At 47.6% G+C, this 24713-nt stretch overlaps 2 protein-coding genes across 2 annotated transcripts in view; both read right to left on the reverse strand.

Moving 5' to 3' along the window:
- Positions 1–3127: 3127 nt before the first annotated feature.
- Positions 3128–14338, reverse strand: LOC124464246 (soluble scavenger receptor cysteine-rich domain-containing protein SSC5D-like; the record flags this gene model as incomplete). The annotated part of the gene is made up of 12 exons (XM_047016229.1): positions 14211–14338; positions 10904–10986; positions 10474–10569; positions 9880–10145; positions 9386–9706; positions 8753–9163; positions 6634–7680; positions 6285–6340; positions 5150–5254; positions 4305–4414; positions 4190–4242; positions 3128–3630 (listed from the first exon to the last, which is right to left on the reverse strand). Coding segments are annotated over exons 3-12 (2964 nt in total), but the record flags the coding sequence as incomplete, so codon positions are not given.
- A 1493-nt stretch (positions 14339–15831) lies between these two features.
- LOC124464242 (uromodulin-like) overlaps positions 15832–24713 on the reverse strand; it is a 35577-nt gene continuing 26695 nt past the window's right edge. Inside the window, exons 7-9 of the mRNA XM_047016223.1 lie at positions 16334–16338; positions 16105–16264; positions 15832–15898 (exon numbers count right to left, since the gene is read on the reverse strand). Of these exons, the coding sequence (XP_046872179.1) occupies positions 16130–16264; positions 16334–16338 (140 nt within the window). The 3' untranslated portion in view covers positions 15832–15898; positions 16105–16129. The remainder of the gene's footprint in view (positions 15899–16104; positions 16265–16333; positions 16339–24713) is intronic.

The raw sequence follows: 24713 nt of genomic DNA on the forward strand, positions 1-24713 counted from the left end.
GCATGTGTGTGATGTCAGTGTGTGTGTATGTGATGTCAGTGTGTGTGTGTGTGATGTCAGTGTGTGTGTGTGTGTGATGTCAGTGTGTGTGTGTGTGATGTCAGTGTGTGTGTGTGTGATGTCAGTGTGTGTGTGTGATGTCGGTGTGTGTGTGTGTGTGTGTATGTGATGTCAGTGTGTGTGTGTGTGATGTCAGTGTGTGTGTGTGTGTGATGTCAGTGTGTGTGTGTGTGATGTCAGTGTGTGTGTGTGTGATGTCAGTGTGTGTGTGTGATGTGTGTATGTGATGTCAGTGTGTGTGTGTGTGTGTGTGTGTGATGTCAGTGTGTGTGTGTGTGATGTCAGTGTGTGTGTGTGTGATGTCAGTGTGTGTGTATGTGATGTCAGTGTGTGTGTGTGTGATGTCAGTGTGTGTGTGTGTGATGTCAGTGTGTGTGTGTGTGTGTGTGTATGTGATGTCAGTGTGTGTGTGTATGATGTCAGTGTGTGTGTGTGTGATGTCAGTGTGTGTGTGTGTGTGTGTGTGATGTCAGTGTGTGTGTGTGATGTCAGTGTGTGTGTGTGTGATGTCAGTGTGTGTGTGTGTGATGTCAGTGTGTGTGTGTGATGTCAGTGTGTGTGTGTGTGATGTCAGTGTGTGTGTGTGTGTGTGTGATGTCAGTGTGTGTGTGTGTGTGATGTCAGTGTGTGTGTGTGATGTCAGTGTGTGTGTGTGTGATGTCAGTTTGTGTGTGATGCCAGTGTGTGTGTGTGTGATGTCAGTGTGTGTGTGTGTGATGTCAGTGTGTGTGTGTGTGATGTCAGTGTGTGTGTGTGTGATGTCAGTGTGTGTGTGTGTGATGTCAGTGTGTGTGTGTGTGATGTCAGTGTGTGTGTGTGTGTGTGTGTGTGTGTGTGTGTAAACCTACACCAGGTAAGGTCTGCTGGTCACATCCAGGTTGTTCTCTAATGGACATTCAGGACAAATTGATTATTTAAAAGTTGAATTTGTTTATAAGAATTAGTTGAAATATCCGTTTTTGATATAATTAGCAGTAATATTTACTATATACACTCAAAAAGGAAATACATTAACAACAAATAAGTGAATGATTTAATAAAACGTAAACTAAAGAGTACTGGAAGTATATGTGAGTTAGTCAGTGCATGGGCATCTGAGAGAAAACTTGGATAAAGGGGATTAATCCTTTTAAATATTATTTTCCTATGTGCTGTCAAGTTTATACCCTATGATTTTGGTTGACAAGAGACTTTGAGACATACATTGCAAGGGATTAATCCATTCACACTCACCCTCGCAAAGCACCCCTGCATCGTCTCCATGACCACAGTTGTGTGCGCCGAAGGGCAAATGGCTGCAGTTTGTAAGGGACGACTCAGACCCCGAACACCTGACATCGTCCAGCCAGATGGGCCCACTGCCCAAGGCGAATCTGGCACTGGTGAGCGTAGCCAGGGCATAGCCACAGCCCAGCTGTCTACACACCACCTGGGCATGGCTCAGGTCCCAGATGTCATCACACACCGTCCCCCACTGGCCCTGGTGGTAGATCTCCACTCTGCCAGAGCAGGAACTGTAGCCCTCAGCCAGACGTAACTCCCCCTCCACTCCTGAAGGTGTGGTGGGTGTGGAGGTGATGGGAGGGGAGGTGGGTGTTGAGGTGATGGGAGGAGAGGTGGGTGTGGTGGTGATGGGAGGAGAGGTGGGTGTGGAGGTGATGTGAGGAGAGTTGGGTGTTGAGGTGTTGGGAGGAGAGGTGGGTATGGAGGTGATGGGAGGAGAGGTGGGTATGGAGGTGATGGAAGGAGAGGTGGGTGTGGAGGTGGGTGTGTTGGTGATGGGAGGAGAGGTGGGTGTGGAGGTGATGTGAGGAGAGTTGGGTGTGGAGGTCTTTGGAGGAGAGGTGGCTGTGGAGGACTTTGCAGGAGAGGTGGGTGTGGAAGTGATGGGTAGAGAGGTGGCTGTGGAGGTGATGGGATGAGAGGTGGGTGTGGAGGAAATGGGAAGAGAGGTGGCTGTGGAGGTGATGGGAGTAGAGGTGGGTGTGGAGGTGATGGGAAGAGAGGTGGGTGTGGAGGTGATGGGAATAGAAGTGGAAGTGGAGGGAATTGGAAGAGAGGTGGGAGTGGAGATGGGAAGAGAGGTGGCTGTGGAGGTGATGGGAGGAGAAGTGGGTGTGGAGGTGATGGGAGGAGAGGTGGGTGTGGAGGTGATGGGAGGAGAGGTGGGTCTGGAGGGGTTTGGAGCAGAGGTGGGTGTGGAGGTAATGGGAAGAGGGGTGGGTGTGGAGGTGATGGGAGGGGAGGTGAGTGTGGAGATGGGAGGAGCAGTGGGTGTGGAGGTCTTGGGAGGAGAGGTGGGTGTGGAGGTGATGGGAGGAGAGATGGGTGTGGAGGTGATGGGAGGAGAGATGGGTGTGGAGGTGATGGGATGAGAGGTGGGTGTGGAGGTGATGGGAGGGGAGGTGGGTGTGGAGGATATGGGAAGAGAGGTGGGAGTGGAGATGGGAGGAGCAGTGGGTGTGGAGGTCTTGGGAGGAAAGGTGGGTGTGGAAGTGATGGGAGGAGAGGTGGGTGTGGAGGTGATGGGAGGAGAGGTGGGTCTGGAGGGGTTTGGAGCAGAGGTGGGTGTGGAGGTAATGGGAAGAGTGGTGGGTGTGGAGGTGATGGGAGGGGAGGTGGGTGTGGAGGTGATGGGAGGAGAGATGGGTGTGGAGGTGATGGGATGAGAGGTGGGTGTGGAGGTGATGGGAGGGGAGGTGGGTGTGGAGGATATGGGAGGAGAGGTGGGAGTGGAGATGGGAGGAGCAGTGGGTGTGGAGGTCTTGGGAGGAGAGGTGGGTGTGGAGGTGATGGGAGGAGAGATGGGTGTGGAGGTCTTGGGAGGAGAGATGGGTGTGGAGGTGATGGGATGAGAGGTGGGTGTGGAGGTGATGGAAATAGAAGTGGCTGTGGAGGTGATGGGAAGAGAGGTGTGTGTGGAAGTCTTTAGAGGAGAGGTCGCTGTGGAGGTGATGGGAGGAGAGGTGGGTTTGGTGGTGATGGGAGGAGAGGTGGGTCTGGAGGTGATGGGAGGAGATGTGGGTGTGGAGGAGATGGGAGGAGAGGTGGGTGTGGAGATGAAGGGAAGAGAGGTGGGTGTGGAGGTGACGGGAGGAGATGTGGGTGTGGAGGAGATGGGAGGAGAGGTGGGTGTGGACGTCTTCGGAGGAGAGGTGGCTGTGGAGGTTTTGGGAAGAGAGATGGGTGTGAAGGTGATGGGAGGAGATGTGGGTGTTGAGGGGATAGGAGGAGAGGTGGGTGTGGAGGTCTTGGGAGGAAAGGTGGGTGTGGAGGTGATATATTTGGGAGAAGATGTGGGTGTGTAGGTGATGGGAGGAGATATGGGTGTGGAGGCTTTTGGAGAAGGGGTGGTCGTGGAGGTGATGGGAAGAGAGTTAGCTGTGGAGGTGATGGGAAGAGAGGTGTAAGTGGAGGGAATCGGAAGAGAGGTGGGTGTGGGGGTCTTTGGAGGAGAGGTGGCTGTGGAGGACTTTGCAGGAGAGGTGGGTGTGGAAGTGATGGGAAGAGAGGTGGCTGTGGAGGTGATTGGATGAGAGGTGGGTGTGGAGGATATGGGAAGAGAGATGGCTGTGGAGGTGATGGGAGTAGAGGTGGGTGTGGAGGTGATGGGAAGAGAGGTGGGTGTGGAGGTGATGGGAATAGAAGTGGAAGTGGAGGGAATTGGAAGAGAGGTGGGAGTGGAGATGGGAAGAGAGGTGGCTGTGGAGGTGATGGGATGAGAGGTGGGTGTGGAGGAGAAGGGAGGAGAGGTGGGTGTGGAGGTGATGGGAATAGAAGTGGAAGTGGAGGGAATTGGAAGAGAGGTGGGTGTGGAGGTCTTTGGAGGAGAGGTGGCTGTGGAGGACTTTGCAGGAGAGTTGGGTGTGGAAGTAATGGGAAGAGAGGTGGGTGTGGAGGGAATTTGAATAGAGGTGGGAGTGGAGATGGGAGGAGAGGTGGGTGTGGCGGTCTTGGGAGGAGAGGTGGGTGTGGAGGTGATGGGAGGAGATGTGGGTGTAGAGGTGATGGGAAGAGAGGTGGGAGTGGAGATGGGAGGAGAGGTGGGTGTGGAGGAGATGGGAAGAGAGGTGGGTGTAGAGGTATTGGGATGAGAGGCAGCTGTGGAGGTGATGGGAGTAGAGGTGGCTTTGGAGATGATGGGAGCAGAGGTAGGTGTGGAGGCTTTTGGAGGAGAGGTGGCTGTGGACGTGATGGGAAGAGAGGTGGGTGTGGAGGAAATGGGAAGAGAGGTGGGTGTTGACGTCTTTGGAGGAGAGGTGGTTGTTGAGGTGTTGGGAGGAGAGGTGGGTGTGGAGGGAATGGGAGGATTGGTGGATGTGGAGGCGATGGGAAGAGAGGTGGGTGTAGAGGTCTTGGGAGGAGAGGTGGGTGTGGAGGGGATAGGTGGAGAGGTGGGTGTGGAGGTCTTTGGAGGAGAGGTGGCAGTGGAGGTGATGGTAATAGAGGTGGGTGTGGAGGTGATGGGAAGAGATGTGGGTGTGGAGGTCTTGGGAGGAGAGGTGGGTGTGGAGGTGATGGGAGGAGATGTGGGTGTAGAGGTGATGGGAAGAGAGGTGGGAGTGGAGATGGGAGGAGCAGTGGGTGTGGAGGTCTTGGGAGGAGAGGTGGGTGTGGAGGTGATGGGAGGAGAGATGGGTGTGGAGGTGATGGGATGAGAGGTGGGTGTAGAGGTATTGGGATGAGAGGCAGCTGTGGAGGTGATGGGAGTAGAGGTGGCTGTGGAAGTGATGGGAAGAGAGGTGGAAGTGGAGATGGGAAGAGAGGTGGCTGTGGAAGTGATGGGAGGAGAGGTGGGTGTGGAGGCTTTTGGAGGAGAGGTGGCTGTGGACGTGATGGGAAGAGAGGTAGGTGTGGAGGAAATGGGAAGAGAGGTGGGTGTAGAGGTCTTTGGAGGAGAGGTGGGTGTTGAGGTGTTGGGAGGAGAGATAGTTGTGGAGGGTATAGGAGGAGAGGTGGGTGTGGAGGTGGGTGTGGAGATGATGGGAGGATTGGTGGATGTGGAGGTGATGGGAAGAGAGGTGGGTGTGGAGGTGATGGGAGGAGAGGTGGGTGTGGAGGTGATGGGAGGAGAGGTGGGTCTGGAGGGGTTTGGAGCAGAGGTGGGTGTGGAGGTAATGGGAAGAGGGGTGGGTGTGGAGGTGATGGGAGGGGAGGTGAGTGTGGACATGGGAGGAGCAGTGGGTGTGGAGGTCTTGGGAGGAGAGGTGGGTGTGGAGGTGATGGGAGGAGAGATGGGTGTGGAGGTGATGGGATGAGAGGTGGGTGTGGAGGTGATGGGAGGGGAGGTGGGTGTGGAGGATATGGGAGGAGAGATGGGAGGAGCAGTGGGTGTGGAGGTCTTGGGAGGAAAGGTGGGTGTGGAGGTGATATATTTGGGAGAAGATGTGGGTGTGTAGGTGATGGGAGGAGATATGGGTGTGGAGACTTTTGGAGAAGGGGTGGTCGTGGAGGTGATGGGAAGAGAGTTAGCTGTGGAGGTGATGGGAAGAGAGGTGTAAGTGGAGGGAATCGGAAGAGAGGTGGGTGTGGAGGTCTTTGGAGGAGAGGTGGCTGTGGAGGACTTTGCAGGAGAGGTGGGTGTGGAAGTGATGGGAAGAGAGGTGGCTGTGGAGGTGATGGGATGAGAGGTGGGTGTGGAGGAGATGGGAAGAGAGATGGCTGTGGAGGTGATGGGAGTAGAGGTGGGTGTGGAGGTGATGGGAAGAGAGGTGGGTGTGGAGGTGATGGGAATAGAAGTGGAGGGAATTGGAAGAGAGGTGGGAGTGGAGATGGGAAGAGAGGTGGCTGTGGAGGTGATGGGATGAGAGGTGGGTGTGGAGGTGATGGGAGGAGAGGTGGGTGTGGAGGTGATGGGAATAGAAGTGGAAGTGGAGGGAATTGGAAGAGAGGTGGGTGTGGAGGTCTTTGGAGGAGAGGTGGCTGTGGAGGACTTTGCAGGAGAGTTGGGTGTGGAAGTAATGGGAAGAGAGGTGGGTGTGGAGGGAATTGGAATAGAGGTGGGAGTGGAGATGGGAGGAGAGGTGGGTGTGGCGGTCTTGGGAGGAGAGGTGGGTGTGGAGGTGATGGGAGGAGATGTGGGTGTGGAGGAGATGGGAAGAGAGGTGGGTGTAGAGGTATTGGGATGAGAGGCAGCTGTGGAGGTGATGGGAGTAGAGGTGGCTGTGGAGATGATGGGAGGAGAGGTAGGTGTGGAGGCTTTTGGAGGAGAGGTGGCTGTGGACGTGATGGGAAGAGAGGTGGGTGTGGAGGAAATGGGAAGAGAGGTGGGTGTTGACGTCTTTGGAGGAGAGGTGGGTGTTGAGGTGTTGGGAGGAGAGGTGGGTGTGGAGGTCTTGGGAGGAGAGGTGGGTGTGGAGGGAATGGGAGGATTGGTGGATGTGGAGGCGATGGGAAGAGAGGTGGGTGTAGAGGTCTTGGGAGGAGAGGTGGGTGTGTAGGGGATAGGTGGAGAGGTGGGTTTGGAAGTGATGGGAGGAGAGGTGGGTGTAGAAGTGATGGGAGAATAGGTGGGTGTGGAGGTGATGGGAGGGGAGGTGGGTGTAGAGGGGAAGGGAGGAGAGGTGGGTGTGGAGGGGATGGGAGGAGAGATGGGTGTGGAAGTGATGGGAAGAGAGGTGGGTGTGGAGGTGTTGGGAGGAGAGGTGAGTGCGGAGGCTTTTGGAGGAGAGGTGGCTGTGGACGTGATGGTAAGAGAGGTGTATGTGGAGGTGTCTGGAGTAGTTATAGGTCTAGAGGTGGATGTGGCAGAAGTGCTAGAGCTGAAGGTGGACAAAGATCTGCTGGGTGTCGAGGTAGAGAAAGATGTGGTGGAGGTGGATGTGCTTGGTATGGAGGTGGAAATAGATGTGCTCGTTATGGAGGTATAGGGAAATGTGCTGGAGGTGGATGTGCTGGGTAAGGAGGTGGAAGGAGGTGTGCTGGGTATGGAGGTGGATGGGGATGTGCTGAGTCTGGAGATGGATGTGCTGGGTCTGGAGGTGGAGAATGAGATGGATGTGCTGGGTATGAAGTTGAAGGGAGATGTGCTGGGTGTGGATGTGGAGGGAGATATGCTGGGCGTGGATGTGTAGGGAGATATGCTTGGTGTGGATGTTGAGGGAGATATGCTGGGTGTGGGTGTGAAGGGAGATATGCTGGGTGTGGATGTTGAGGGAGATATGCTGGGTGTAGATGTGGAGGGAGATATGCTGGGTGTGGATGTGGAGGGAGATATGCTGAGTGTGGTTGTGGAGGGAGATGTGCTGGGTGTGGATGTAGAGGGAGATGTGCTGGGTGTGGATGTGGAGGGAGTTATGCTGGATGTGGATGTGGAGGGAGATGTGCTGGGTGTGGATGTGGAGGGAGATATGCTGGGTGTGGATGTGGAGGGAGATATGCTGGGTGTGGTTGTGGAGGGAGATATGCTGGGTGTGGTTGTGGAGGGAGATGTGCTGGGTGTGGATGTGGAGGGAGATATGCTGGGTGTGGATGTGGAGGGAGATGTGCTGGGTGTGGATGTGGAGGGAGATATGCTGGGTGTGGATGTGGAGGGAGATGTGCTGGGTGTGGATGTGGAGGGAGATATGCTGGGTGTGGAGGTGGTGCTGGGGCCAGGAAACGTGGTTACCACTGGACCAACTGGGGGAGAGAATTATCAACATGGGATAATGCCGTTGTACGTAAAGTTAAAATATAAACTGACATTGAACTTCATCAATGTAAACTTCAAAAAAAATATGAATATGTAAATTCATAATAAAGCTACAAACTAATACTTTTAAGAAGTGAACAAATCTTAATTACAGAATGTGTGAATAAATCTGTTAATTAAAGGTCCCATGGCATGAAAATGTCACTTTATGAGGTTTTTTATACATTAATATGAGTTCCCCTAGCCTGCCTTTAGTCCCCCAGTGGCTAGAAATTGCTCAGATGAGCCGATCTGGAATTTTCCCCTTATGTCTCCATAAGGGGAAAGGTTACCGCCCCTTTCTCTTCTTTGCCCGCCCAGAGATTCTGGCCTGCCAATGAGAAAATGTGCTTCGACCGTGCAAGCATGATATTGTTTTTTCCTCGAGAGACATCATGGGTGGCAAACGATTGAAGCATGGCAATTAGCACCGCCATTTAAAGCTACACACGTAAAAACTGCTCGTAATGGCTGTAATTCTGAACCAAGGCGGAATTTTGGGAAAGATACTTCAGATACAGTATTAGGGGACCACTAAGGTTTATATAAAAGCATCCAAAAACAGCATGTCATGGGACCTTTAATGGTTGAACAAGTGAACACATTTTGAATTTGAATCATTAAAGGCAGGGCAGGCAAGTTTTGCAAACCTTGTAATTTTAGCTAGAGTATGAAAGGATTCAAATCAAAATATCCCACCCCCTCCCTTAAAATCCACTCCTCCAAAACACATGACCCTGACTACTGCTGGGAAGTAGGTAGGTAGGTAAGTCAAGTAGCCCATCCAATCTGTCCCATCATTAGTGCAGGTCCAACCTTAATGATTGGTTGTGTTTATTACAGTCCTGCGTGGCCCACTGATATCGGATTTATTTCATTTTAGTGTCAAACCTTTGGATTTACTGGTTGCTATCAGGATGTGAAGTATTTTCAGCAAACTACAAAAAAGTGATTCTCAACAATATTACCTACCTTGCCTTTAAAGAACTGGTCAACAATCAGACACTGGTTCCTACTCACCCTCACAGACGATTCCAGCCTCTTCACCATGACTACAGTCATGGGAGCCGAAGCCCCGATGGCTGCAGTCTATCAGTAAGGACTCAGACCCAGAGCACCTGACGTCGTCCAGCCAGATGGGGCCGCTGCCCTGGCCGAAGCTGGACCTGGTGGGGGCAGAGAGGGCTCGGCCACAGCCCAGCTGTCTGCACACCACCTGGGCATGGTTCAGACTCCAGATGTCATCACACACCGTCCCCCACTGGCCCTGGTGGTAGATCTCCACTCTTCCAGAGCAGGCACTGTTCCCCCCAGACAAACGCACATTCGCTTCCCTTGCGGTGGAGTTGAAGGTTTCCAGGGTGGGGGTGACGGGGTCACTGTCATCCGGGGTGGGAGACGTTGTTGTGAAGATGGAGACCACTTGACCCACTAGGGAAGACGGTGACATACGCGTGTTTAAGAAGCTGTGTGTACAGTGTTGATACTGAACAAATAACAAAGGAATTCATCAATAAAAGTGTGAAAGTAAATGAATACATGAGTGAACAAAACACAAACTAAAATAATTAAAATTATAAATATCTTAAATGTTTCTAACCACACCCTTAGTTGAAGACATCAGCCCCTCAACATTTACCCATCCACACTCACCCTCACAGACCACCCCTGCGTCTTCATGATGGGTACAGTTGTGGGGTCCGAAGCCCTGGTGACGGCAATCCATCAGGGAGGACTCCCACCCTGAGCACCCCACGCCGTCCAGCCAGATGGGGCCACTGCCCTCGCTGAAGCTGGACCTGGTGGGGGCAGAGAGGGCGCGGCCACAGCCCAGCTGTCTGCACACCACCCGGGCATGGCTCAGACCCCAGTTGTGATGACACACCGTCCCCCACTGGTCCTGATGGTAGATCTCCACTCTCCCAGAGCAGGCGTTGTCAGGGTAGCCGTTGACTAATCTCAGGGGAGCACTGGCTGTAACAGCAGACAGAATCCTGACTCATAGGTAGTTGCATTGAGAGGAATACATTGAAATTATGTGTGAAAGCTTCCTTTTTGCTGAAAGATTTTATTCATGGATAATTACAATTCTGACACTTAAATCACAAAAAAACGTGATCACTAAACATTCACTCATTCACACTCACCCTCACACACGACCCCGGCATCTTCACCGTGCCAACAGTTGTGGGCGCCGAAGACTGGGTGGCTGCACTCTGCCAGGGAGGACTCTGACCCTGAGCACCCCACATCGTCCAGCCAGATGGGCCCACGGCCCTGGCCAAACTTACCACGGGTGATGGGAAACACCGCGCGGCCACAGCCCAGCTGCCTGCACACCACCTGGGCGTCCAACAACTCCCAGAAGTCATCACACACCGTTCCCCACAGGCCTTGGTGGTAGATCTCCACTCTGCCAGAGCAGGCATTGTCAGGGTAACCGTTGACCAATCTCAGAGCAGAATATGCTGTAATTACATATGTACCATATGATCCTAGCTTTCACAATCGTAGAAATGTTGTTTTTGGTACCCTTTCATAATTTAATATGATAACAATAATGTAATATCTGGAATACACCAAGATCATTCTGTCTGTCCAGGAACACATTGTTTATTATCCTGCAGGAACACACGCTTGTACATGACACTACTTTGGGTATTGTATGTGGATATTAATGTGGATACATTGATGAAACAGGGAGCCTATAATGACAACTGTCTCGTCACTGCACAGCCTACCTGAGGCGACTCTGCTGACAGCGTGTATGGACAGGAACAACAGCAAACCCTCTGACATCATCATTGTGCGCCACATCCTTCAGATCAGACATTAACCTAACAGGATGCCTTGTGTTAATGCATATTGATTTGATATTGATATTACGAATGCCATTATAGATGTATAATGTGTTAATTAAATTCAATAAAAATCTTGAAGAAAAAAAACAAGAAACTAAAATCAGGACAGACACATACAGACTCTGATTGGCTGAAGGATATATCAGGCCACTGCATAAAACTACATTCTGGAAGGGCAAAATTCGATTACAATTTGCTATTCTGACTATATTCAGTTGTTATAAACGTACCAAAAGTGATTCTCGTCATTTTAATTACAGTCCAGTTTCCAGGTATAGGCCTTAAAAAGTATTTTAAACAGACCGAAAACCTTTTGTAGTCCCTTTTGTTGTTCCAGCAGTCAGTAAGTCTTTCTGACGATTCATTGCGTCGCACTCCTTTGCAATGATTGAGCTAGAAGTGTCAAAGTAATTTATGGTAAGGATCATCTAGCCAAAACATAACATTTCTTTAAATTTGTCAGGGAATCTCATTCGCTTCCACCGTAAATGGGGTAGCCTGAGCTTGAATTCCTTTGTTTCATATTTTCAATATTCGTTGTGGCTGCGCGGAATTGGCTTGAAATGGATTCCACGGAGAGCTGTGCGCCATGCAGGGTCATTGCTTGCGTGTTTATGTTTAATATCTTTATTTTTTGCATCCTATGACTCCGAGGCTTTGGGTCTATGTCTGACTGAAAATGTAGTTTACACCGAGTTTATTTAACTGTACAATAATAACAATAATAGCCTATTAATAATAATAATGGCTATTAATAGGCTTATAATGAACTCCAACAAACACATTCTCCATCTAGTCAGCTATTTACAAATTTCTCTATGTGATTGTAGCATAACATTACACCAGAAAACGATACACACAAGCATGACATGGTTTATGGAAGACCATTTTACCAATCATGATTTTAAAAACATTTATACAATTAATATAATTAATACATTTAGTATAGCTTGCTAAATTAACTAACTACCTTGCAAGCTTTGCACACCCTAGCCTTCTGCCATAGACATTATTATTACTACATAATCATATTATTAACATATACCCTATAGGCCTACAGTTGAGGTAGGGGAGACCAGGGTTGGTTGGCACACTTCACTGTCTGCCATATTTCTCTGGCATCATTTATGTTAGAATATTCTAACCAGCAGCAAATGAAACGTTATGGTCTAAGCTATAATTAATCATGTTCAAATGTTGACAAATATTTTCTTTAATGTGGTGATTTGTGATTAAACTCATGTTGTGCATTTGTGATGGGGCTGGTTGGCACACAAAATGGGTTTGGTTGGCACAATGTTACCATGCTAGAGTTACACAAAATGAAGCAAGCAATAGAAACAATTTTAACATTTAATAGTATATTTGGAGCAATTCATCATTTAATAACATGTGTTATGCAATTCAATATAAGGAATTTATATTTTAACCCTGACTCTATCCCTAATCCTCAGGATTAGGCAAAAGGAATGAAGACCGAAATGTTGACAACAATGTTCTTATTCAGGGCCGTACGCAGGGCCCAAAAAATACTGAGGTCATGAGTCAGAACTTCTAGGCGGGTTCGGGGGCATGCTCCCCCGGAATTTTTTTAAATTACATTATTTAAATATGGCCATTTTCTCTTATTGAGTCTTAAGGAGCAAAAACATCATCATTATGACTTTTGAATATGGGGCGGTGTGGAGCTTTTGAAATTTTGAGGTAAACATGGGGCATTCTGAGGCTTTTTGAAGGACCTTTATGGGACTCATGAAGTAAGGGCAAGTTACCACAATTATTATTATATGGCAACGACGGTACGAGCGTTCTGATTGGATAATGAGTAGTAACCCCAGCCGCGTATTGCCCTCCTCGCCGGTCAATACGGATCCGTATTGCCCTCTGACGTCAGCTTCAAAATGAGCGATATGGACAAGTCAGCTGCTGAGTTTTACTATCCAGATGATGCTGAAAAGCTTTGTCATCGAAAGTGAGGATGAAGACCAGACTCTTTGAATCACTTGTGTCGTTATTTTGTGATGAAATTAAAGCCATTTTAGCAGAACCATGTTGTCAGCTTTCTATAAAAAGTAATGAGTTGCTTGGCAACACATGAAACACACCGTGAGAAGACTTGAGAGCTAGCTACAATTAGCCTAAAGGTACCATTTATTTTCGTTTACAAAATGAAAAGAATCTAAAATTGCCATATAATAAACTACTTACTAACCTCGACCGTTCGGTCATGCCGGGAAATATCAAACTGAGGCTGGAACGTATCGACCGAGCCATAGCGAGTCAGTTTGATATTTCCCAATTGCCACTGAATTTCATTTTCAATCAATCACATCAATGACATATCAATCGCAAAATGAATGTTGATTCAACCGGTGGAAATTGATTGACAACCGGTACTGACGGAGTTAACCAAACTTTGATTTGATGTTTCCTTATCCGAGTGCTGCAATACAAATATTTCCACATGAAAATGAATCTTTCTTCTCACAGTCATCTGCCACTTAAACTTCTCTTAACCTACATGTTTAGTTTGCTGCGCTCCTCTTCCAGTGACTGTAACTAACATAGGCTATTCACTAACAGTAGCGGTATGTCTATGGCAGAGCCATAGAAAAAGATTCTGCAAATTCTTTTTCTATGGCTCTGGTCTATGGCGGTAACATCAGCGTCCGACTTGTGTTTGGTGGTTACCATAACGACAGTACGTTTTGTTGATGACGCGCAGCACGTATGTCCAAACTCTTGAGCTACTCGGCTCTTCAAGTATAAAATCACGTTACGGTTTGTGGGAGACCAAGATCATCGTCCTGCAGTCAGTTTCACGTGTACTTTATTTTGAGTTTATATACCACGATTTAAGCACAAAAAAAACTGAAATACGAAAAAAAATACCGAGGACACGACCTCGGTGTCCTCAATGGTAGTTACGGCCCTGTTCTTATTAGACAACATTGAAAGGGACGGAATATGACCCCACAACAGGAGCCAAACAGTAGCCCTACAAGTGGCCCTCCTCCACCATCACACGTATAAATGCATGTCTTACCACTTTTTGTATTAAATGCGTATATCTTCAAAATTACTGTGCCAACCAACCCCACTCAAATTTAACCCAACTTTGAGATGAAATTATGTTAGCCAGCTACAATCACTCATCACAGATTGGCACATTTTAAATGAAAATGTAACGGATTCCTATGTCTATTAACTACACGTAACATATTTCCAACATCTTTATCTTACACCGTTTTATAATACATTTAGTCCAGAGACCACTTTTTAAAAAACTTTTGATAGGCTAAAAGTTAAATGTTACCCCCACCAACGCGCGACAGCGCCCAATCGAATAAATAAAAGAATCGTCTCCGTTTTAGCCGTTACCACAGGTCTAAATGTTGGTCACACGCTCTCACGCAACACCTTGTATTTCTCTCCCACGCTGATAAGTAGGGCTCTCAAGGGAGATCTTGTCCCACTGTATACAATTAATGGACGAGGCGCCGGCATACGGAGGTAGGCAACATTTTCTGCCGAGTTGAGCGCTGTCTCGTCTCGAGATAAACCCACTACTTCTCAGAACGACCAGCACCCCGAACACACATTTGTAGCCTACTTACATGTCATCTACTTGGTCTCGGGGCTTCAGAGCAAAAAGAATACCGACAACCTAGGATGCCTGTTCATGTATGTCCGTGGGCGTGTCTTCTGTGAGATACACCTGTTGTTCTCGCGGGTGTTTATTGCAGAGTGCATACACATGCGTTGCTTCGGTCAAGTATCAATTTATTCCGTCTATGGAGTGACATCACCATGTCACCTTTTGTAAAAAATAAAAAATATGAAAAACGGACTTACCGTTTGCCTGCCGGTTGCTTTCGTACTAATCCCCTGCTACACTAGCCATCCTCCCGGCTAACAGATAACAGAGAAGTACAGGCAGACAAGGCCATAATTATAATACATATTGGGGGGGGGCATCCCGACAATATTCAAATCTGGTCAACATTTTCCCCCAATATATTGATATAAAATATAAATGTGCTACGCTACGACAGGCAACCACGCTGTCCGAAATTATCATACCAAATTGTCATTCGTCCCCAATGTTTACTCAATGGCTACGGCCTTGCTGTCAGCGCCCCAAACGGGGAGTTAGACAGACTACCAGGCCAGTGGCATAAACTCCCGCAAAATCCCAAGTGATAGTTTTAAGGTTTGACCAATTAGAGCTAATCCCGTCAGTGTTTTCAATTTAGCAACTTTGTTGCTAGATTCAGCAACTTTTCAGACTACCATGGCAACTTTTATGAGCTGCCAGTGTTGAAATAAGCACATATTTACTTCCACACAAAATAAATAAATAAACATATCGTGAGTGAGTCAAGACGGGGAAGGCTTTTTTTTTCTTTGGTGCATTGGGTCTTTTCAGAATTTCACAAACAAGTTAGCAACATAATGTTCCATGTTTACTACGTTGATTAAAGACTGCCATCTAGTGTAAACATTGAGATTCGCAGTTGAGTAGAAAGAAATGTTTGGACAGATCTTGAACATTGATACTGACACAACAAACAGTATCAGTTGCTACTTGGTATTCTTGTAGATGGTGGACCGTAGTTACATTTACTAATAATTATTAACTGTATGATGGATTTTGAAACAGTTGTATCGACATCACCGTGGAGGACTGTTGTAAAATATGTTTAACAATTCCTGTATTAAAATACTGTTTTATTTAATTTTTTAATTAAAGATAGAATCCAGCAGGCCTTGATTATTTCAGGAAACAGATCCCTGCTTTGGTTCCAGATACATGATTAAGTTAAAGGAAAAGTATTGCGTTTATTTAGTATACTTAATTCCCAGTGTCCCAACTTTTCCCCCCATATAAAATGACTACTTAGAAAGTGCAAATCTTTAGTAACTGACCCACTATATAAAGCTGTATATTATAGCGACTATATAAAATAGTTATTTATATGCAGGTATTCTGTCATCCTTTCCATTTTATGTTTTTTTTTTTTTCAAAAGACAGGAGACAGTAGAGAGCCTGAGTTGGTTGCCATAGGGATGATGGTCATGAAGCCATTCTGAGGGAGGTGTGACTTCATCAGCTCACTCCAGACTCTGGGCCCCTGGAGGTCAGAGGTCAGGGACAAACATAGTGTTACCAGCGAGACTGTTCATATGACAACATCATGAGTCATCATAGCTGTGGTTTATACTCACAGGTGATTGGTCCGATGGTGACGTGCTTCAGGGGTACGAGTTTGTCGACAGAGCGGACAGACCTTCCTGAACACATCTGTGGAGAGACACCAGGGAGTCAGAGAGACCAGAGAGTCAGAGAGACCAGAGAGAATGTGAAGGTCCAGAGAGTCAACTGTCAGAGAGACCAGAAAAAGAGAGTGAGAGAGAGATTTTAAGTACAAGAGAGACGAGAGGCAGAGAGACCAGAGACAGAGAGACCAGAGATTCAGAGAGACCAGGAAGGAGAGTGGGAGGACTCACAGGAGAGCAGGAGGAGGTCCTCTGGTCACACAGGTTGAGGCTGCAGTGCAGGTAGACGTCCCTGTAGTCCCCCTGGAACAGGAACAGCAGCGCAGAGAAGCGAGCCTGGAGGGACAAGCCACTCTCCTCCACGGTCACCTGGTGACGGTCGGTAGGACACCTGGAGGAACAGGGGAGTTAGACAAACACACACACACATCCTTCTCTTCCCCTCTCCAGGCTCACATACTTGTGCTTGATGAGGAAGTATTTCAGGAGATCATCAGGATCAAGGGAGTGGGTGGCGTAGCAGTCCTCCAGAACGACCACAAAGGCCTCAGCGTCCGTCTCTTCAACAGACACGCCCACATGCAGAATGGAGCCCAGGGGCAGAGTGACCGGGCCTGCTGGGTAAGGAGTTGAGTAGCTGGAGTTGGGGAACAGAGACATGGAGGCCCTGGCCTTGGGACCCCTGCCTGACAGCCTGACAAGATAGGATGGAACCACAAAACAACAGGGTGAAAGTAGTGTATGTGTGTGTGTGATGTCAGTGTGTGTGTGTGTGTGATATCAGTGTGTGTGTGTGTGTGTGTGAGTGTATTTGTGTGTGTTAACCTACACCAGGTATGGTCTTATCAAATCCAGGCCAGTCTCTAAAGGAATACATTGAGAAAAATGTAAAGAGTAAAAAGGGAAAGCATTAGTAAAAAAGAAAATTGTAATATATTTACCATTTATCCCCCCAAAAATCAACAGATGATAAATTAATTAATTCATAAAGGTCATTCATTTTGAAATGAATGACCAAAGACATTTTTACGTTTAGATTTTTTTCATTTCACTTTACAAAATATATTTATATATACATTTATAGTATATGAGCGGAAAGGTACATTGCTAAGCATTAATCCATTCACACTCACCCTCGCAAAGCACCCCTGCATCGTCTCCATGACCACAGTTGTGTGCACCGAAGGGCAGATGGCTGCAGTTTGTAAGGGACGACTCTAACCCTGAACACCTGACATCGTCCAGCCAGATGGGCCCGCTGCCCAGGGCGAATCTGGCACTGGTGAGGATAGACAGGGCATTGCCACAGCCCAGCTGCCTGCACACCACCTGAGCATGGCTCAGGTGCCAGTTGTCATTACACACCGTCCCCCACTGGCCCTGGTGGTAGATCTCCACTCTGCCAGAGCAGGAACTGTAGCCCTCAGCCAGACGTAACTCCCCCTCCACTCCTGAAGGTGTGGTGGGTGTGGAGGTGATGGGAGGGGAGGTGGGTGTGGTGGTGATGGGAAGAGAGGTGGATGTGGAGGTGATGGGATGAGAGGTGGGTGTAGTGGTGATGGGAAGAGAGGTGGATGTGGAGGTGATGGGAGGAGAGGTGGGTGTGGACGTATTGGGTGGAGAGGTGGGTCTGGAGGTGATGGGAGGAGAGGTAGGTGAGGACGTAGGTGTGGAAATTATGGGAGGAGAGATGGGTGTGGAGGTGATGGGAGGAGATGAGGGTCCGGAGGTGATGGAAGGAGAGGTAGGTGTGGAGGTGGGTGTGGTGGTGATGGGAGGAGAAGTGGGTGTGGAGGTAATGGGAGGAGAGGTGGGTGTGGAGGTGATGGGAGGAGAGGTGGGTGTGGAGGTGATGGGAGGAGAGGTGGGTGTGGAGGTTATGGGACGAGAGGTGGGTGTGGAGGTTATGGGACGAGAGGTGGGCGTGGTGGTGATGGGAAGAGAGGTGGATGTGGAGGTGATGGGAGGAGAGGTGGGTGTGGACTTATTGGGTGGAGAGGTGGGTGTGGAGGTGATAGGAGGAGAGGTAGGTGAGGACGTAGGTGTGGAAATTATGGGAGGAGAGATGGGTGTGGAGGTGATGGGAGGAGATGAGGGTCCGCAGGTGATGGAAGGAGAGGTAGGTGTGGAGGTGGGTGTGGTGGTGATGGGAGGAGAAGTGGGTGTGGAGGTGATGGGAGGAGAGGTGGGTGTGGAGGTGATGGGAGGAGAGGTGGGTGTGGAGGTGATGGGAGGAGAGGTGGGTGTGGAGGTTATGGGACGAGAGGTGGGTGTGGAGGTTATGGGAGGAGAGGAGGGTCTGGAGGTGATGGAAGGAGAGGTAGGTGTGGAGGTGGGTGTGGAGGTGATGGGAGGAGAGGTATGTGTAGAGGTGATGGGAGAAGAGGTGGGTGTGGAGGTGTTGGGAGGAGAGATGGGTGTGGAGGTTATGGGAGGAAAGGTAGGTGTGGAGGTTATGGGAGGAGAGGTGGCTGTGGAGGTGGTTGTGCTGGTGATGGGAGGAGAGGTGGGGGAGGATGTGATGGGAGGAGAGGTGGGTGTGGAGGTAAGTGTGGAATTGATGGGAGAAGAGATGGGGGAGGGGGTGATGGGAGGAGAGATGGGTGTGGAGGTAAGTGTGGAAGTGAGTGGAGGAGAGGAAGGTCTGGAGGTGAATGGAGGAGAGGTAGTTGTGGAGGTGGGTGTGGTGATGATGGGAGAAGAGGAGGGTTTGGAGGTTATGGAAGGAGAGGTGGGTGTGGTGGTCTTGGGAGGCGAGGAGGGTCTGGAAGTGATGAAAGGAGAGGTGGGTGGTGAGGTTTTGGGAGGAGAGGTGGGTGTGGAAGTGATGGGAGGATAGATGGGTGTGGAGGTGATGGGAGGAGTGGAGGGTCTGGAGGTGTGTGTGGTTGTGATCAGAGGAGAGGTAGGTGTGGAGGTGATGGGATGAGAGGTGGGTGGTGAGGTTTTGGGAGGAGAGGTGGGTGTGGAAGTGATGGAAGGAGAGGTGGGTATGGAGGTGATGGGAGGAGAGGTGGGTGTGGTGGTGATGGGAGGAGAGGTGGTTGTGAAGGTGATGGGAGGAGAGGTGGGTGTGGTGGTGATGGGAGGAGAGGTGGGTGTGGAGGTGGGTGTGGTGGTATTGGGAGGCCAGGAGGGTCTGGAAGTGATGTCAGGAGAGGTGGGTGTGGAGGTGATGGGAGGAGAGGTGGGTGTGGTGGTGATGGGAGGAGAGATGGGTGTGGTGGTGATGGGAGGAGAGGTGGGTGTGGTGGTGATGGGAGGAGAGGTGGGTCTCGAGGTGATGGGAGGAGAGGCGGGTGTGGAGCTGGATTTCAAGGTGGTGGAGTAATTGTTGGGTCTCGGGGTGGAGGTAAAGGTGAAGGTGGGGGTATAAATGATGGGTATGGAGGTAGAGGTGGCAGGATAAGTGACCATTTGAATAACTGGGGGAGAAATTTTCCAACATGGGCATACAGTTTTATGTTAATTAAAAACATAAAAGGACATTTAACATCATAAATGCAAACTTCCAAAAATATATGAAAATTTAAAGCTAATAAAGTAAAGCTACTAACTAGGGACATTTAAGAAGGAATCTTTTTTGAGTTGCGAAATGTTTGAATAAATCCATACATTATTTTTTAAACAAGTGAACACTTTTTGAATTAAATCATTAACTGGTCAACAATCAGACACTGGTTCCTACTCACCCTCACAGACGATTCCAGCCTCTTCACCATGACTACAGTCATGGGAGCCGAAGCCCCGATGGCTGCAGTCTATCAGTAAGGACTCAGACCCAGAGCACCTGACGTCGTCCAGCCAGATGGGGCCGCTGCCCTGGCCGAAGCTGGACCTGGTGGGGGCAGAGAGGGCTCGGCCACAGCCCAGCTGTCTGCACACCACCTGGGCATGGTTCAGACTCCAGATGTCATCACACACCGTCCCCCACTGGCCCCGGTGGTAGATCTCCACTCTTCCAGAGCAGGAACTGTTTCCCCCAGCCAGACGCAGCTCCCCTTCCATGGCCGTGGAGTTGGAGGTCTCCACTGTCATCCGGGGTCGGAGATGATGTGAAGATGGAGACCACTTGACCCACTAGGGAAGAAGACATACGCGTGTTTAAGAAGCTGTGTGTACAGTGTTGATACTGAACAAATAACAAAGGAATTCATCAAGAAAAGTGTGAAAGTAAATGAATACATGACACAACAAAAATAATGACAATTATAAAATCTTACATGTTTCTAACCACACCCTTAGTTGAAGACATTGGTCCCTCAACATTCACCCATCCACACTCACCCTCACAGACCACCCCTGCGTCTTCATGATGGGTACAGTTGTGGGGTCCGAAGCCCTGGTGACGGCAATCCATCAGGGAGGACTCCCACCCTGAGCACCCCACGCCGTCCAGCCAGATGGGGCCGCTGCCCTCGCTGAAGCTGGACCTGGTGGGGGCAGAGAGGGCGCGGCCACAGCCCAGCTGTCTGCACACCACCTGGGCATCATGCAGCTCCCAGCCGTCATCACACACCGTCCCCCACTGGTCCTGGTGGTAGATCTCCACTCTCCCGGAGCAGGCGTTGTCAGGGTAGCTGTTGACCAATCTCAGGGGAACACTGGCTGTAACAGGAGACATGACCCTGACTCATAGGTAATTGCATTGAGAGGAATACATTGAAATTGCGTGTGAAAGCTTCCTTTTTGCTGAAAGATTGTATTCATGAATAATTAATTAAATTGATGAATTAACTTTAAATAAGTACTTAAATGTTGAATCAGGGAGTATAGGCTATTAGTACATTTAAATGCAAAACAATGATTAAACATGAAGAATTAAAACACGATCACAAACATCTTTATAATACTGAATAAAGATGGAATTAATGAATGCATGAATTGTAACTTAAGCGTTTCATCACCCATTTGTTACCCTGTCCTCATTTCCTTGGCTCAAATCACTAAAACCTTGATCACTAAACATTCACTCATTCACACTCACCCTCACACACGACCCCGGCGTCTTCACCGTGCCAACAGTTGTGGGCGCCGAAGACTTGGTGGCTGCACTCTGCCAGGGAGGACTCTGACCCTGAACACCTGACGTTATCCAGCCAGATCGCCCCGTTACCAAGGCCGAATCTAGCATTGGTAATTGGATACACGGCGTGGCCACAGCCCAGCTGTCTGCACACCACCTGGGCCTCCTGCAGACCCCAGGAGTCGTCACACACCGTCCCCCACTGGTCCAGGTGGTAGACCTCCACTCTGCCAGAGCAGGCGTTGTCAGGGTAACCGTTGACCAATCTCAGAGTAGAATTCGCTGTAATGACAGACCAAACCTGACTTGTAGTTAGTTGTTTACTTGGTACGTTCCTAGATTTCATACGGTCATCGAAATACTGTTTTTGGCTTTGACCTTTCATGCATCATTTTAAATGCATCAACTTTAAGAGAGTCTGACACTGATTGGACACTTTCTGTAATTTCCCCATGCATGACACTTCTGTACTCAGACTCTTGTGGACACACTGCAGTGTAATACAAAACGGAAACCTATAATGACAACTGTCTCGTCACTGCACAGCTTACCAGAGGTGACTCCGCTGACAGCGTGTATGGACAGGAACAACAGCAAACCCTCTGACATCATCATTGTGCGCCACATCCTTCAGATCAGACTTTAACCTGACAGAAAGTCCTGAGAAAAAAAAGTATGAGATAAACATTAGGACTCAGTGTCCGCAGTTATCTGCCCACCGCACAAAAATATTGTCTGTTTGTTATAGAATGGCAGGGCACAATCCTAATCAGTTCCCATAGTCAGTCACAAGTCACAAACTTGAATGCTACTTTTAAGAGTTTCTAGGAAAAGTTGTTGTTTGCACAACATATGTTGTGTATTATTAGGCTGCACTTTTTCAGTGCTTATGCTGTAGGGTCCGTGTACCTGGTGGCCATTCGTTTTTCTATTTTGCAACCCGTGTTGTGCTGGCACAAGTAAAAAAGAGAGAGAGGGGAAGGGATGCGCAATGATTGGAGGTGTTATTACTTCCGAACACTAGAGGGCAGCAACGACTAGCTTTTTTAGCCTGTAATCTACAGGCCTACTTACAGTATATTACCTTGACCACACAGCGGAGGCCTCATGTATAACAGATTACGCAGCAATTATACCTGAAGATGTCGTATGGCCAAAACGCAAGCTTTTCGTGTGTACGCAAGATTTATACATGAGGTGCACAAATCAGAATTGAGGTAGGCTAAGAAAACATTACAAAACTAACGAAAGTGTCTACCGATCATATTATTTTGACTAAAACATTTAAACAATATAAAATGAATCTCCAAAAAATTGGATTTGCGCTCAATGAATGCGATAAAAATGTGCACGCTCGCATTAACTATTGATGTCCCTGCCCAGGCTAATATCAAACTTGCGTCCCTGAACTGTTGTATAGTGGGTTAAGCAAGAGGAGTTTCTATAGGCAAGGCAAGTTTATTTGTATAGCACATTTCAACAACAAGGCAATTCAAAGTGCTTCACATAAAACCATTAAAAGCATCAAAACATAATGCAAACGAAAACAAGATTTTAAAACAATTTAGAACAATCAATAAAAGATTAAAAACATGTCAAAATGCAAGAAATTAAATAAAAGTTGCAGTGCAGTTTAAGAAATAAAATGCAGGAGTGAGATGCAGAAATTGATATCGTTGAATCTGGTTCAATTAAAGGCAACAGTAAACTGTAAAGTCTTCAGTCTGTAGCCTATAGTCTAGTATAGCCTATAGACTAGTAGTGCATTGTGCGCAGCAAGCTTGAAATAAATAATAAGGGCCTGAGTCCTTGAGGTTCATGTCTAAAAACGCCTCTGATTATTTTACCAAAGGCTAAATTGTCTTTAGGGACTTTGAAGCACCTGTGTGCCGATCTGGAGTAAACTGGCGATTTTAGCAAACACCACACAAACGGAATTGGGGCTTGCTAGCTCTGCAAATTCAGATATTCTGGTAAAGCAGCAATATAAATCAAAAATATAAATTAAATTATATATGAGTCATATAATTGTTCCCCCCAAAGTTGATAGCAGATTTTCGCGCAGGAGCACCCACGGTATCGGCGCCTGTGCCATGGGTGCGTGCTGCAGTGGCTATTTGGCAAGCTCAGAAGAGCGTGCTGACGTGGAATTCTGGGGCATTGGTTTGTGTTTTTGGTTAACCTGCTTTGATTTTACATGCGTTGATTGGGATACTGTAAAACATTTTTCCGGGATTATCAATTTAAATGAATGCACTGACTCAGGGGAGCCGCCAGGAATGTTGGGCCCCATGAAAAAAAAAGAGATTATTTCTATTAGTTTTTCAATTTTTTTATTGGAATTGTCCAACTCCCCCCCCCCCCCCCCCCCCCCCCCATATACGGCGCCTCTGCAATGACTAATAAAGTAAATTGTTAAAACTCAAACTTTATAGTTTACTATGGGGCATGCACAGCAGATTTATACTGGGGCACACACCCCAGTATGAAGGGTGTAACGACGCCCCTGATAAAAATGTACAACACAGCCTGCATCTAATGCGATACAATATATTTCCTTGTCACATATAGCAGAGGCTAATAACTAAGACCCCCTCTTTGACAGAAGCTTCACCGGTGAAGGTGGAGACAGAAATGTGTCTGATCGGAAAGCAGTGATATTAAAAACAAAACAAAAATGTTTTTTTGTACGTATTTTAGAGACGTATTTTCTTACGTTTCATTGCGTCTCACTCCTTGGCAGTGGTTGAGCTAGAAGTGTTGAAGTCACAGTCATTCAAGGATAATCGACATAGCATATCGGCCTGTACCGTATAAGCTCATACATTTATATTTATGAATTTGACAGGGAATCTCTTTCAGCTTCATCGTAAAGGTAACCCATGAGCTTTCCAAACGCAATTTTATCTTTGGGCCTATAGCCTACTATAAATTATAAATCATTAATAGTTACAATTGGCCTACATTAGGCCTACTATTGGCTAGGTTATATAGGTACTAGGCCTGATATAAAATTAAATTGCAATAAGAAATCATAGCCTACTTGTCACATGTGTCATCGCGTCGCTCGTCAGTATGGCTGCCCTCGTCCAACACCTGGTCTTTACGGAGGTTCACACGTGCAACGAACACCTGTCATAAAAACTGCTTTAACCAGCTATTTGCCACCGAAAACCTATAGCCTTTGGGTGGGTGGTGTTTAGCTTACTGAGGAGTGAGTTTAAACATTTAACATCGGTAACACTTAGCCTACATATTTTCAATCTACTGTTATTAATACATATGACCATAAGTAGCCTATTATTGATACATGGGTTATATATGTCGGTCTATATAGCTATTAATTCAATATGAACAAAATTATTATTTTATGCCTATTAGGGTCCACTAGTCTTCTTATTCAAGAACATTGTTCAAGAATAATCTAATCTTGTAAGATCTATATCTCTGTTATATGTCTTTATGAAATTGACATAAGCCTATATATATGAATATCCTCTTCACTCAACATTTACTTTTGCCTACTTTTGCCTATACTTTTGCTAAATTATTTATTGCAGAATAAACGTGTAAAAGCATTGCTACGCATAGTTAAGGCAGTCGATAAGGCTGACTGTGGTTGCATTCTGTAAGTAGGCTATAATAATTTAAATAATTATAATATGTCTCATTATAAAAATTACCATAAAATAATAATAATAAAAAGAAAACATAAGAATAACTGGCCTACAAATAATAATAGCCTACCAATTTATAACAATTTGTTATTTACAAATTAGTCTAAGACTTTTAACATCGAGTTCAGCTCGAAATA

The sequence above is a fragment of the Hypomesus transpacificus genome, unplaced genomic scaffold (genome assembly GCF_021917145.1).
Source record: "Hypomesus transpacificus isolate Combined female unplaced genomic scaffold, fHypTra1 scaffold_329, whole genome shotgun sequence".
In the NCBI taxonomy this organism is placed as follows: domain Eukaryota; kingdom Metazoa; phylum Chordata; class Actinopteri; order Osmeriformes; family Osmeridae; genus Hypomesus; species Hypomesus transpacificus.